Source organism: Coregonus lavaretus (assembly GCF_964263955.1).
Source record: "Coregonus lavaretus genome assembly, chromosome: 3".
Lineage (NCBI taxonomy): Eukaryota > Metazoa > Chordata > Actinopteri > Salmoniformes > Salmonidae > Coregonus > Coregonus lavaretus.
The window spans coordinates 62162949-62178461 of NC_139990.1; the positions used below are offsets into that span (position 1 = coordinate 62162949).

Consider the following 15513-nt stretch of genomic DNA (forward strand, 5'->3'; position numbering starts at 1 on the left):
GGAGCAATTATTAGGAAATGGAAGACATACAAGACCACTGATAATCTCCCTCGATCTGGGGCTCCACGCAAGATCTCACCCCGTGGGGTCAAAATGATCACAAGAACGGTGAGCAAAAATCCCAGAACCCCAGAATCCCAGAACCACACGGGGGGACCTAGTGAATGACCTGCAGAGAACTGGGACCAAAGTAACAAAGCCTACCATCAGTAACACACTACGCCGCCAGGGACTCAAATCCTGCAGTGCCAGACGTGTCCCCCTGCTTAAGCCAGTACATGTTCAGGCCCGTCTGAAGTTTGCTAGAGTGCATTTGGATGATCCAGAAGAGGATTGGGAGTATGTCAGATGAAACCAAAATAGAACTTTTTGGTAAAAACTCAACTCGTCGTGTTTGGAGGACAAAGAATGCTGAGTTGCATCCAAAGAACACCATACCTACTGTGAAGCACGGGGGTGGAAACCTCATGCTTTGGGGCTGTTTTTCTGCAAAGGGACCAGGACGACTGATCCGTGTAAAGGAAAGAATGAATGGGGCCATGTATCGTGAGATTTTGAGTGAAAACCACCTTCCATCAGCAAGGGCATTGAAGATGAAACGTGGCTGGGTCTTTCAGCATGACAATGATCCCAAACACACCGCCCGGGCAATGGAGTGGCTTCGTAAGAAGCATTTCAAGGTCCTGGAGTGGCCGAGCCAGTCTCCAGATCTCAACCCCATAGAAAATCTTTGGAGGGAGTTGAAAGTCTGTGTTGCCCAGCGACAGCCCCAAAACATCACTGCTCTAGAGGAGATCTGCATGGAGGAATGGGCCAAAATACCAGCAACAGTGTGTGAAAACCTTGTGAAGACTTACAGAAAACATTTGACCTGTGTCATTGCCAACAAAGGGTGTATATAACAAAGTATTGAGAAACTTTTGTTATTGACCAAATACTTATTTTCCACCATAATTTGCAAATAAATTCATTAAAAATCCTACAATGTGATTTTCTGGAATTTTGTCTGTCATAGTTGACGTGTACCTATGATGAAAATTACAGGCCTAAATACTTTTTTCCCCCACTGTATAGCCTGGTTCACAGAGGAGGCAGGAGAGTACAGCACACTGTCATAAGCATAAAAGTGTAGCTTATAGTCTTTCACTAAGGAACCAAAACGGATACATGAGGCTGTCAACTGAGTCAGAAAAGCACAGGTTTCAGATATTTTTCAGGTTTTCGCTTTCACACTTTCTTTTAAATAGAACATCCAATTTTGTTGTTTTTCTAAGTCCACAACAATGCTTAAACCACATCAGGAGACCACTTTTGAGGTCTGTGAAAAATCGAAGAAATATATACATTTGAGTGTAGTTACCCTTTTAATTAAACCGCAGGCACCTAGCACTGTTTGGTTAGCTGTTTTTCTGTAGTGAACATGAGATGGAGTTTGCAAAACAAATGGCCACTGGATTGATATCATGATATCATTCTGCCAGGTAGGCATAGGCTACTTTGTAGCTAGTTAACATTTAATTGAGAAGGTTTTTTGGGAAAACCTTTCGATCTACCAGAAGAATGTTAGGCCTATCATTAGCATCGCTATATTTTTCCTGTTCCTTAATTGTTTGAAACCTGGACGTTTTACTTCATACCTTGGTTCAAAGTAGCCTATAGCCAAAATCCCACCATAGAAACGGGAAGGCAATTATTTTTTGAAGACTTCACTCTCCTGTAGTATTGGTTTTCAAATCAACTTTCTTTCATTGTTTAGCAGCCAAAGGCATTATACTAGTCAAATTAGCTACCCCTGATAGTTGTTGCATCTTTAGATCTCCCCTCCTTCTTAATTTCTCATCCCATCTGGTAGTGCCTGTCTTGACTACATCAAATCGATGTAAAGAAGCTAGCTAAGAGAGCCAGCCAGCTAGCTACGTGAAAGTAAGAGAGAGAGTAAACATTATTGTTTCTAGTTGAGGTTAGATACAAGTGAAGTGTCCTGGCTTCCCATCAGTTCAAAAGATTGACAAGTGACTGAAGAGACCGCCTGAGAGATGTGTGGGAGAGCCGCACTGATCAGCTCAGTCAGATCGCGCAACTGAAAGATGTAATCTCATGTGGAATTCTCGTCTCGTCACATTTTTGTCAACTAAAATGAAAAGTAATTTTTTAATAGTTAGTTTTTTTCCAGGGCATCTTGTCTCGTTATTTTCATAGTTTTAGTCAGGACAAATAGGTTGTTGACGACAAGTATTTTTCATCAGAGTTATTGTTGACAATTAACACTGCTACTGTCTGCGCATAAGGTAGAGCTAAATTCTCAGAGGTGGCCAGCGTGAACAAAATTTAAGTTAAAAGCGTCACATTTCTATTTTGTCAGTAATGGGGCCAGAAACTGACATGATTTGTTAGGGCAGCGCTACAGTGCCTTCAAAGTATTCATACCCCTTGACTTATTCCATATTTTGTGTTACAGCCTGAATTCAAAATGGATTAAATTGTTTTTTTTCCTCACCCATCTACACACAATACCCCATTATGACTGAGTGAAAACATGTTTTTAGAAATGCAAATGTGTTGAAAATTAAAAACATCTAATTTACATAAGTATTCGCACCCCTGAGTCAATACTTTGTAGAATCAACTTTGGCGGCGATTACAGCTTTGAGTCGTCTTGGGTATGTCTGTATTAGCTTTGCACATTTGGATTTGGGGATTTTCTCCCATTATTCCTTGCAGATTTTCTCAAGCTTTGTTAAGTTAGATGAGGAGCACCGGTGAATAGCAATCTTCAAGTCTTTCCACAGATTTTCAATGGGATTCAGGTCTGGGCTTTGGCTGGGCCACTCAAGGACTTGGACTTTCACATTCTTGTTCTGAAGCCATTCCAGCATTGCTTTGGCTGTATGCTTGGGGTCATTGTCCTGTTGGAATGTAAATCTTTGCCCCAGTTGAAGGTCATTTGCACTCTGAACCAGGTTCTCATTAAGGATTTGCCTGTATTTGGCTCCATTCATTGTTCCCTTACTTGTCTCCCAGTCCCTGCAGCTGAAAAGCATCCTCATAGCATGATGCAACCACCACCATTCTTCACGTAAGGGATGGTGTTAGATGGGTCGTGAGCTGTGCCTGGTTTTCTCCAGACATAGCGCTTTGCATTGAGGCCAAAGAGTTACATTTCTCATCAGACCACAGAATATTTTGCCTTATGATCTGTCTTTCAAGTGCCTTTTTGCAAACTCCAGGCATGCTGTCATGTGCCTTTTCTCACTCTCTTATAAAGCCCAGATTAGTGAAGTGCTGTAGAGACTGTTGTTCTCTGATCTCAGCCAAGGAACTCTGTAGTGGAATTCCTACAGAGTGGTCATTAGGTTCTTGGTCACCACCCTGACAAAGGTCCTTCTTGCCTGGTTGCTCAGTTTGGTCGGACGGCCAGCTCTAGGCAGAGACTGGGTAGTTCCATATGTTATTGTGCAACGCATCCCAGTGTTGATTTATTTGAACGTTAACGTTTTATTCATTTTTTTTTACTTGCATCTGTCCCTAATAAATTAAGATCTAAACAAATGGCATTAAACTATTGCTCAAAACAGTGTCAGTGAGACTAATTGATAATGATAAGTGTAATTTGTTTAGAACTTTTCCAGGTGACTCAAGGTGATGTTTCTCTTGTCCCAGATGCGGTTAAAGAAACATCGATGGCACAACCGGATCCTGAAGACGCGCGACCCCCTCATCCTGTCCCTGGGCTGGCGTCGCTTCCAGACCATCCCCCTGTACCACATCGAGGACCACAACGGGCGCCACCGCCTGCTCAAGTACACACCGCAACACATGCACTGTGGCGCCACCATCTGGGGTGAGAGCAGTAATGCGCTGTAGTTTTAGTATTTATTTTATTCAGGTGGCACCTTTTTTCCTCCATTGCAACTATTCATCAGAGGGCACTATCACGTAGCAGGATCGCTAAGTTAACCAGCTAAATTTGATGCAAATTCAGATATAGCTCTTGATTATCTGGTTCCTTGAAGAAGCTAAATTGTAAAATATGTTGAGGGCGTCGAGCCGGTTATACCATGCTAATATAACTACATATCTCTTAAGTCGGAAATATTACATTATTTCAGTAAACTAGCTAAATTGTCTTGCTTTGTGACATGCCCCCCTGGTCAGAATTACATGGATCCTCAATCAACTTACCTGTTTGAATATAGGTAAAATAATGAATAAATGTGAACCCTGTCCTTCTCTGCTGTGTTCCCAGGTCCCATCACACCTCAGGGCACAGGCTTCCTGGCTGTGCAGTCAGTCGCAGGAACTAAGGTAAGAACCACAGAAGCAGGCCACAAAGGAAATAATTACATTTAATCCTTTACACTTGTGGGAATTGGGCTATATGTATAGGGCTAAATTGAAATATTTTTTACAGAAGAAATATGAGATGCATAACCATGGTAGAAATTGAAAGGGAACAGTTTGGAGATTATGTGGAAATTATTAGACCGAAGGTGAGGACACAACAGTTACCTGACACAAGACTGAATCCAAACATTACATTGTTGATGTTATGTGCATTTTACATTTTCTGTACTTTTCGGCATTTGTTGATAACGAAATCTGAAAATACTCTATATATAAATATATTCAGTAACATAATAAGAATATTCATGGCAATTTGGGTTAGCAGCCACATACAGTGAATTTGGAAAGTATTCAGAGTTTTGAATACTTTTACTAGAGTTGAATCAAGATTTGCTTTATTGAATTTCAATAAAAGGAAGCTGGTCTGCAGAGTAGCCTCCTCTCTCCCTCTCTCTCTCTCCATCTTATATAGTGCCCTCCACACACCCAAGCTTTAAAATCCCTGCCTCTTCAGTTTCCTGCTCTTTTATTGCTCCGCCCACTCCCTTTGTCTATAGTGGCGGCTAAATTCGACTTTCATTCAGTTCAGAATCAATAGTAATACTCAATCAATCCCTTATCTTGCAAAAACACTTGTTTAGTTTAAACTCTGTTCAACCCTGGCGCCGCTCTTTATCACTTTGTTTGAGGAGAGAGACAAAAGGCCACAGGATTAAGTTCTTGCCTAGCCACATGATTATGATTATCTCATAGTCCACTAAAAAATCTCCAACACCATCTCCACAGAGGAACTCTGGAGCTCTGTCAGAGTAACCATCGGGTTCTTGGTCACCTCCCTGACCAAGGCCCTTCTCCCCCGATTGCTCAGTTTGTCCGGGCGGCCAGCTTTAGGAATCTTGGTGGTTGCAAACTTCTTCCATTTTAAGAATGATGGAGGTCACTGTGTTCTTGGGGACCTTCAATGCTGCAGACATTTTTTGGTACCCTTCCCCAGATCTGTGCCTCGACACAGTCCTGTCTCGGAGCTCTACGGACAATTCCTTCGACCTCATGGCTTGGTTTTTGCTTTGAGTGTGTGCCTTTCCAAATCATGTCTAATCAATTGAATTTACCACAGCTGGACTCCAATCAAATTGTAGAAATATCAAGGATGAACAATGGAAACAGGATGCACCTGAGCTCAATTTCGAGTCTCATAGCAAACGGTCTGAATATTTATGTAAATAAGGTATTTCTGTTTTTTATTTTTTATAAATTTGCAAACATTTTTAAAAACCTGTTTTCGCTTTGTCATTATGGGGTATTGTGTGTAGATTGATGAGAAATGTTTTCTTTAATGAATTTTAGACGAAGGCTGTAACGTAACAAAATGTGGAAAAAGTCAAGGGGTCTGAATATTTTCTGAATGCACTGTAAGTCAAAACAATGATGAGGGTTTGAGTGAGAGGTCTAACTGGTGTCTCGAAGTTGCTACGCAGCTCTCCAAAGTAATTTCAATGCACTTTTATGACTCAAGGAAGAGCCGTAAACTATTAGGTGCTTTTTTGAGCTCTCCTAGCTGTGCCGTTGAGGAAATGAATCAAGCACACTTGTAGTTTTTTGTTTGGAACACAGCCCTGCATCCCCACCATCACACAATTACTGTTTACACAATCCAAAAACGGTCCATTATAAATCCCAATCTGGGTCAGGTGGGCATCATTTGAAAGCTTATTCTATTGCCAACATGACTAGCTAAGGTACGATCTCAGTGTTAGGCTTTCACAAGGCACTTCAGGAAAAACAGTCATTTTGGTGCGCATATAATGGAGTCTTGAGTGCATTTGGGTGTGTGCTCCATGGCAAATTGTCTTCATAATACGACAAACAGGCTCATTCTGTTCCAAACAACTCACGGTATGATGCCTTGTCATCCTTGTAACTGTACATCAAACATGGCGATCATTAACGTTGATAATGTAAATTACATGAGTTTTATAATATCGGAATGTGAAGTGCACATTTGGACTCACAGGTGTGAGATTGGCTTGTATGACATCAGGGACATCAGTGCAGTATTTATTATAATCCTCAGTAATCTTTTAGAACAGATCGAGTCCTCTTGATTTACAGCATCTTCCTCACTCAAACATTTATTTTGGTGTGCAAAAGTAGCCCAGTTAGCTGCAGGGATGGGGGCATCTTTTTGTTTCAGGTGGTGCGCAAGTTTAGAACATCTGTCAGTTGAATCCCATACAGCGCTTTAAAGCATAGACCCTGAACTCTGACGTCATGTACAGCATGTTACTGTATAGCCACTGCGTTCCAATGTAAGAAGTTATCGGTGTCCAGATCTAACATTTACAACCCGTATACGGGCTGGAGTGTAGAGGGTTAACATCCCTGACTTGGATGCACAACAGCAGCCAACCCCGAGGCTACGGCTGAGGACACAAACGCGTACAAGAAGTCCTGCTACGACCTCCGCAGAGCCATCAACGAGGCAAAAGGACAATATTGGAACAAGGTGGAATCCTATTATACCAGCTCCAACACGTGACAGTGGCTACAGTACATAACGGAATACAAAGGAAGCCGTGATCTGCCCAATGATGCCTCGCTACAAGACAAACTCAATGCCTTTTTTATGCAGGCTTCAACAAAAACAACACAGAGCCCTGCATGAGGGACCACACTAATCCAGAGGACTGGGTGATCTCTCTCTCTCTCCGAGGCTGACGTAAGGTTTTTAAACGTGTCAACACTCTTAAGGTCGCTGGGCCAGACGGTTTTCCGGTGCGTGTCCTCAAGGCATGCGCAGGCCAGCTGGCAGGTGTCTTCACTGACATTTTCAACCTCTCTTTGGCACAGTCTGTAATCCCCACATGTTTCAAGCTGACTACCATCATACCTGTTTCAAGCTGACTACCGCCCTGTAGAACTCATATCTGTAATAACGAAGTACTTTGAAAGGATGGTCATGGCACACATTAACTCAATCATCCCAGACACCCTGGACCCATTACAATTTGCATAATGCCCACTGACAACGCAATCTCAATTGCACTCCATTTTGCCCTCTCCCACATAGAAAAAAGGAACACATACTATGTGAGGACGCTGTTCGACTACAGTTAAGCGTTCATCACCATAGTACCCTCCAAGCTCGGGACCTTGGAACTGAACACCCACCTCTGCAACTGGATCCTGGACTTCCTGATGGATCCATCCCAGGTGGTAAGAGTAGGCAACAACACCTCCGCCACATTGCCCCCCAGGGGTGTGTGCGCTTAGCTCCCTCCTGTACTCACTGTTCACCCACAACTGTGTGGCCACGCACAACTTCAACTCCATCAAGTTTGCTGACTTGATGGTTGTCGGCCTGATCACCAACGGCGATGAGACTGCCTACAGGGAGGTGGTCAGAGACCTGTCAGTGTGGGACCAGGACAACAACCTCTCCCTCAACGTCAGGAAGACCAAGGAGCTGATTGTGGACTTCAGGAAGGAGGGGTGGGTGTACATCCACATCGACGGGGCCGCAGTACAGCGGGTCAAGAGCTTTAAGTTCCTTGGTGTCCACATCACTGAGGACTTAACTTGGTCCTCTCACACCGGCACAATCGTGAAGAAGGCAGTGCCGCTTCTCCCTCAGGAGGCTGAAATGATTTGGCATAGCCCCTCAGATCCTTAGGAACTTTTACAGCTGCTCCATGGAGAGCATCCTGACTGGTTGTATCACCGTCTGGTATGGCAACTGCACCGCCCTTGACAGGAAGGTCCTACAGAGGGTGGTGCGGAAGGCACAGCGCATCACTGGGGGCGAGCTCCCAACCATCCAGGACATGCATGCCTGGCAGTGTCTGAGAAAGGCCCGAAGAAGTGCCATAGACTCCAGTCACCCGAGACATGGACTGTTCTCCGTGCTCCTGTCCGGCAGACTGTACCGGTGAATCAAGGCTCAGACCAACAGACTCCTAAACAGCTTCTATATCGTGGCCATAAGACTGTTAAATGGCAAACAACTACTGCTTTATTATTACCACTACGCTGCTGTTCATTGATTGCCATTACCTTTTTAGTATCTATCTATTTTATCCTGCTACCGGTCACTATTACTCTTGTTTACATGTATATATTGCCACTAGTATATTACCATATGTATTTATATATTCCTACTACCAGTCACTTTTCAGCCCTGTTTACATGTACAGTGCCTTGAGAAAGAATTCACACCCCTTTACTTTTTTGACATTTTGTTGTTATAGCCTGATTCAATTGAGATTGTTGTTGATCTACACACAATATCCCATAATGTCAAAGTGGAATTTTTGTAGAACATTTTTGAAATTAATAAAAACAATCTAAGCTGAAATGTCTTGAGTCAATAAGTATTCAACCCCTTTGTTATGACAAGCCTAAATAAGTTCAGGAGTAAAAACGTGCTTAACAAATCTCATAAGTCGCATGGACTCATTCTGTGTTCAATAATAATGGTTAACATGATTTTTGAATGACTACCCAATCTCTGTACCCCCACACATACAATTATCTGTAAGGTAGTGAATTTCAAGCACAGATTGAACCACAAAGAACAGGGAGGTTTTTCAATGCCTCGCAAAGAAGGATGGTGATTGGTAGATGTGTAAAAAGCGGATGCTAAATATCCCTTTGAGCAGGGTGAACTTATGAATTATACTTTGGATGGCGTATCAATACACCCAGTCACTACAAAGATACAGGTGTCCTTTCTAACTCAGTTGCAGGAGAGGAAGGAAACTGTTCAGGGATTTCATGAGCCCAATGGGGATTTTAAAAACAGTTAGAGTTTAATGGCTGTGATATGAGAACTGAGGCTGGATCAACATCATTGTAGTTACTTCACATTACTAACCTAAATGACAGAGTGAAAATAAAGGAAGCCTGTACAGAATCTAAAAAAATCCAAAACATGCCTATTTGCAACTAGGCAGAAAATGTGGCAAAGCCATTAACTTTTTGTCCTAAATAAAACATCACTGAGTACCACTCTTCATATTTTCAAGCATGGTGGTGGCTGCATCATGCTATGGGTATGCTTGTCATCGTTAAGGACTGGGGAGTTTTTCCGGATAAAAAAAGAAACTGAATGGAGCCTACAAGAACACCTTTGTTCAGTCTGTTTTCCACCAGACACTGGGCGACGAATTCACCTTTCAGCAGGACAATAACCTAAAACAAGGTCAAATCTATACTGGAGTTGCTTACCATGAAGACAGTGAATGTTCCTGAGTGGCCGAGTTACATATTTGACTTAAATCTACTTAAATCTATTGCAAGACCTGAAAATGGTTTTCTAGCAATGATCAACAACCAATTTGAACGCAATTTGAAGAATTATGAAAATAATAATGGGCAAATGTTGCACAATCCATGTGTGGAATGCTCTTAGAGACTTACCCCGAACGACTCGCTGTTCTAATTACTGCCGAAGGTGCTAATACAAAGTATTGACTCGGGTGTGAATACTTAACTAAACGAGAGATTTCTGTATTGCATTTTCAATAGATTTGTAGACATTTCTAACAGCGTTTTCACTCATTATGGGGTATTGTGTGTAGATGGGTGAGAAAAAAGTTCGATTTAATCCATTTTGAATACAGGCTTTAACACAACAAAATGTGGGATAAGTCAAGGGGTATGAATACTTTCTGATGACACTGTCTCATTCCGAGACGCTGTGTGCTAATGCCTCAATTGGTTAGCTCCGCTGTCGGTAAATAAAAGGGTGGGCTGTAGGTTGATTCTGCTGTTACGATTGGATAGCGTGCAGCTGTGCTGTAGGTTAATTCTGTGGCTATGTTCGGGTTGTGTGCAGCTGTGTTCCGAATCAATGATTACTTGGGTACTGCTAGCCGCAAATCTCAGTTTTGGAAGACTTTATGACCAAAGTTCTACCACTTACACCTTTTTAGTTAATTTTGCAACTAGTACAATTGTTTACGACTATCATACAACCATGCACCAGTACACAGTATGGGTAATTTCTAGTAGCATCTTTGTTTAAGTTGTCCGTTCTCTCTCTTGCAGACCAGTTTCCGCATTGCAGCTACAGGAGTTGTCCTTGACCTGGACAAATCTGTGACCATAGTCAAAAAGCTCAAGCTGATTGGCTACCCATACAAGATCTACAAGAACACATCCTTCATAAAGGTAGGATGCACCTCATAGTATTACTGACATACCAAAATTCAGCTACGATATATATATTTTTTTGTGGTAGACATTTGAGGCATTTCTTCATCTGTTGTAGAACAGGATAACAGAAATAGTCTAACACTTTATGGAAAAACTGTGTAATGCTTTATGGACCAACTGTGTGTAAGTAATGCTTTGTGAATGTATTCATATGTAATTAAGGGTTCACAGCAAAGCTGTGTAACCTATTGTTATTCGCTGAATTCTTTTTTTCTTTTTTCTTTGACATGGTCAAATAACTCAAGCATAGATTGGTAACTTACTTTCTAATTTGGCACACAGAAACTAGAGGCCATGAGTAACTTGGTCAAAAATAATGCAATTGATTGGCCTATAGGGTGCGCTGTTGTCAGCACTCATTTAAACCCTCATATCCGCCACCATGTTTGACCTAGAGACTTGAAACGGTTGTTGTCTTTCCTCATGTAGGTGTCTATCCTCATGTTGAACAAATTTGCCTCAAGGACCCATAAGGTCCGTCGGGATAGATTTCCCTCCATCTTGGGCATTTTGGAAAAACGTATTTTCATGAAGCAAAAGTCAAAATAACACCAAAGTATGTATGTATGCATGTATGTAGGCCAATGGTACATCTCTTAACTTAATTTGAGAAAAGATAAGGGATTGGTTTAGAGATGGCTGGGTTATTGATAAATCAGGAAATCAGAGTTTAAATCCTTTGTAAATCCACTCCACCAGTGGCCTATCAACTTTAAACCTTTTAGGGTCATCAGTCATTACCATGATGAACTTTGTTAAGTTTGTAATTGATATCTTCAAAAATAAGGAAACTATTAACAATTGACTAACTATGTAACGTTAAATGCTTAAAATAACCATAAAAAATGTTCATTGACTAAGTCATTCACTCCAAATGTGGTCTTTGGACTCATCACAATAGTCCCTAAAGAATGAGAAAATAACGTTGATGCATTCAAAGATGGCCACACTATACCAGTAGATGCATATTAGCACTAATATGCTAAAAAAAACCTTTAAAAAAATATTATCATGAACCAGATTTTACGTGTCCATTTCAAACCACTGTAAATCCACTCCACAGTGGCTATCACCTTGAAACTTGTAATCGCTATCATGGACGTCCCTAAGATGAAACAAACTGTATTTGGTATTGATATCTAAAAAAAACAAGGAAACCATTAACAACTCATTATTTGCATATGTAACGCTAATACTCAATCCTCTACAATCATCTCCTCATGAACCATACATCAGATTCACTCCAGATGTTTTATTTCGACTCATTACATCACTCTTCAATGGTTGTGAGAGAAAATTGTTGCTGCATTCATATGGCTGCACTGTACCGATATATGCACTTTAGCACATTCTAATGCTAAAAATCCTTAAGTCAGACTGACTCCAGATTTGGTATATAGATGGGTTGGTTGTTAAGCAACAAAACCGACATGCGCAGCTATGGGCCAAAACAGATGGGGTTGGCTTAGATTGTTGACATGTAAACTATATTTCTTCAATGTTTAGTCTCTTAAAAACATTGTTACAGTTGTTGGTTAGCTAGCTAGTGAATTTTAGCCATATTAGCATTGACATGAAATCAGTCAAAAGACCTCAAAACAAGACATGGTATCAAGAACAAGATTAAACTAGCTGAAACGAGTCACTTATGATTCCCCACATGGCAGTTTGTTGGTAGCCATCTGGCCATCCAGAATCACAATAACTCACGGACTTCTACTCCATTGACCCGTGCTCATCGTTTTCGTGATGTCAGCTATCCCATCTATAGACTCAATGAATTAGCCTCTAATGAATTTGAGAATGATTAGTTGCTGTATTCAAAGTCAGCCCGCTACACCACTAATGGCCCATATCACACTAGGGCTATAGTGCATTCGGGAAGTATTCAGACCCCTTGACTTTTTCCACATTTTGTTACGTTAGTCTTATCCTAAAATTGATTCCTCATGAATCTACACACAATACCCCATAATGTCAAAGCAAAAACAGGATTTTCTTTTTTTTTCACATTTACATAAGTATTCAGACCCTTTACTCAGTACTTTGTTGAAGCATCTTTGGCAGTGATTACAGCCTCAAGTCTTCTTGAGTATGGCGCTACAAGCTTGACACACCCGTGTTTGGGGAGTTCCTCCCATTCTTCTCTGCAGATCCTCTCAAGCTCTGTCAGGTTGGATGGGGAGCGATGCTGCACAACTATTTTCAGGTCTCTCCAGAGATGTTTGATCGGGTTCAAGTCCGGGCTCTGGCTGGGCCACTCAAGGACATTCAGAGACTTGTCCCGAAGCCACTCCTGTGTTGTCTTGGCTGTGTGCTTAGGGTCGTTGTCCTGTTGGAAGGTGAACCTTCGCCCGAGTCTGAGGTCCTGAGCGCTCTGGAGCAGGTTTTCATCAAGGATCTCTCTGTACTTTGCTCCGTTCATCTTTGCCTCACACCTTACTAGTCTCACAGTCCCTGCCGCTGAAAAACATCCCCACACCATGATGCTTCCACCACCATGCTTCACCGTAGGGATGGTGCCAGGTTTCCTCCAGACGTGACGCTTGGCATCCAGGCCAAAGAGTTCAATCTTGGTTTCATCAGACCAGAGAATCTTGTTTATCATGGTCTGAGAGTCCTTTAGGTGCCTTTTGGCAAACTCCAAGCGGGCTGTCATGTGTCTTTTTACTGAGGAGTGGCTTCCGTCTGGCCACTCTACCATAAAGGCCTAATTGGTGGAGTGCTGCAAAGATTGTTGTCCTTCTGGAAGGTCTTCCCATCTCCACAGAGGAACTCTAGACCTCTGTCAGAGTGACCATTGGGTTCTTGGTCACCTCGCTGACCAAGGCCCTTCTCCCTCGATTGCTCAGTTTGTCCGGGCGGCCAGCTCTAGGAAGAGTCTTGGTGGTTCCAAACTTTCTTCCATTTAAGAATGATGGAGGCCACTGTGGTCTTGGGGACCTTCAATGCTGCAGAAATGTTTTGGTACCCTTCCCCAGATCTGTGTCTCGACACAATCCTGTCTCTGAGCTCTACGGACAATTCCTTCGACCTAATGGCTTGGTTTTTGCTCTGACATTCACTGTCAGCTGTGGGACCTTATATAGACAAGTGTGTGCCTTTCCAAATCATGTCCAATCAATTGAATTTACCACAGGTGGACTCCAAGTTGTAGAAACATCTCAAGGATGATAAATCAAAACATGATGCACCTGAGCTCAATTTCAAGTCTCATAGCAAATACTTATGTAAATAAGGTCTAAAAACCTGTTTTCACTTTGTCATTATGGGGTGTTGTGTGTAGATTGCTGAGGATTTTTATTTATTTAATCCATTTTAGAATAAGACTAACGTAACAAAATGTGGAAAAAGTCAAGGTCTGAATAGTTTCTGAAGGCACTGTATAAGAACTGAACCGATGAACATGGTGCCATGAAATTTGGTATGTGAACCTTATGTATATGTCCTTATAAGTTGTGTGAATATAAAGTTACTGCAACCTTAGATGGCTGCACTAGATCAGTTGGTCGAACTATAGATGTCATTGGCACTAGTGGCACCATAGGATACTAGAGCATTAACTATTGATCAAGTGGATTTTGTTTCATGCAAATTAATGTTAGATTTAAATTATACAGACAAACAATGTGAAATATCGTGATTAGTATATCTGTACGATCACATATAGTTGCCCTATTATGTGGTCTGAATGTAGTGAAAAGTGGATATTTTATCCGGGGAAAACCGGAAGTCCTGCCGCTTGCACAGTCAGTGTATTACAGCATACATACGTATTACAGTATTTTGGAACACTAATGTGGCGTGTACCAACTGAGATTTAAATCATTTACACAAACAGATCCTAGATCAGCCCTAATACTCTGAAAGTATGAATGAGACTCGGGTCCCCAAAAAACATGTAAGAAAAGTTGAGCTTTACACCTCTGTTTTGTTCCCAGGGGATGTTCAACACCGTGCTGGAGGTTGCGAAATTCGAGGGGGCTTCCATCCGAACAGTCAGCGGGGTCAGAGGTCAAATTAAGAAGGCCCTGTCGACGCCGGCGGGAGCCTACAGAGCCACGTTCGAAGACAGGCTGCTGATGAGTGGTGAGGAACTGGCGCAGTGTAGAGCATTTCATAGTCCCAAAAACAACCCATAGCCCCCTTACCCTACCCTCTATGCGCTTGTGGAGATCTGAAGGATTGGATAGGTGAAAGTAATATGGTGAAAATTCCAGGAGAAGTAGGATTTATACAATTTGACTAATTATTGTATTGCCTGCAGCAGGCTGCTCCTACTGTTTTGGTTGCACATTTCATGGAAGCTTCATGGACGTTTCAGTAATTTGCAAGGAATACTGCCTTCACATCCCTAGCTAGTACATTCACTTCTGGGTGTGTATGTACACATTGTGCTCCTGTCACATGTTCATTACTCGTGTGTGTCCTTGTGTATAGATATTTAATTGTGTGTGTGTTTTGTAGATATTGCTTACCTGTGCTCCTGGTATATGTTATTTAGGGCTGTCCCCGACAAAAAAAAAAATCTTGGTCGACCGAAAGTCGTCTGTTCTTTCAACCAATCGATTGGTTGAAATTTTAAAACGTATATTTTTCCATATAGACACACCCTAATGTGTTTTAATAAAATCAACTATTATATGCATTGAGCTTGTCTGATGCTTTAAGCTCACTGTTTGTTGAACTAAGACACGACTCGAGGGAGCCAGAGATGAAGAAAAAAAACGTAGCCTGTCCCGACCATCCTCCTCCCGCTCCTACTGGCTTTCGCAGATTCTGCCGTTACTCTCCTGAAGTTGCCGGTAATAGGCTACTCGAGAAGTCTGCAAACTTTCTCATGTGGAGTGGCAATTTATCTGACCATTTCTACTGATCTGCGTGCCAGTTATGGTTTTCATATGTACATTTCCGTGGAACAGTTTCATTTATAATAATGTCTTTGTATCCCAA

At 41.9% G+C, this 15513-nt stretch overlaps 1 protein-coding gene across 1 annotated transcript in view; it reads left to right on the forward strand.

The window, feature by feature from the left end:
* LOC311126936 (ribosome biogenesis protein BMS1 homolog) overlaps positions 1–15513 on the forward strand; it is a 33761-nt gene that overhangs the window by 13224 nt on the left and 5024 nt on the right. Inside the window, exons 16-19 of the mRNA XM_084158652.1 lie at positions 3661–3841; positions 4247–4305; positions 10393–10515; positions 14502–14649. Coding sequence (XP_084014778.1) covers positions 3661–3841; positions 4247–4305; positions 10393–10515; positions 14502–14649 — 511 coding nt within the window. The remainder of the gene's footprint in view (positions 1–3660; positions 3842–4246; positions 4306–10392; positions 10516–14501; positions 14650–15513) is intronic.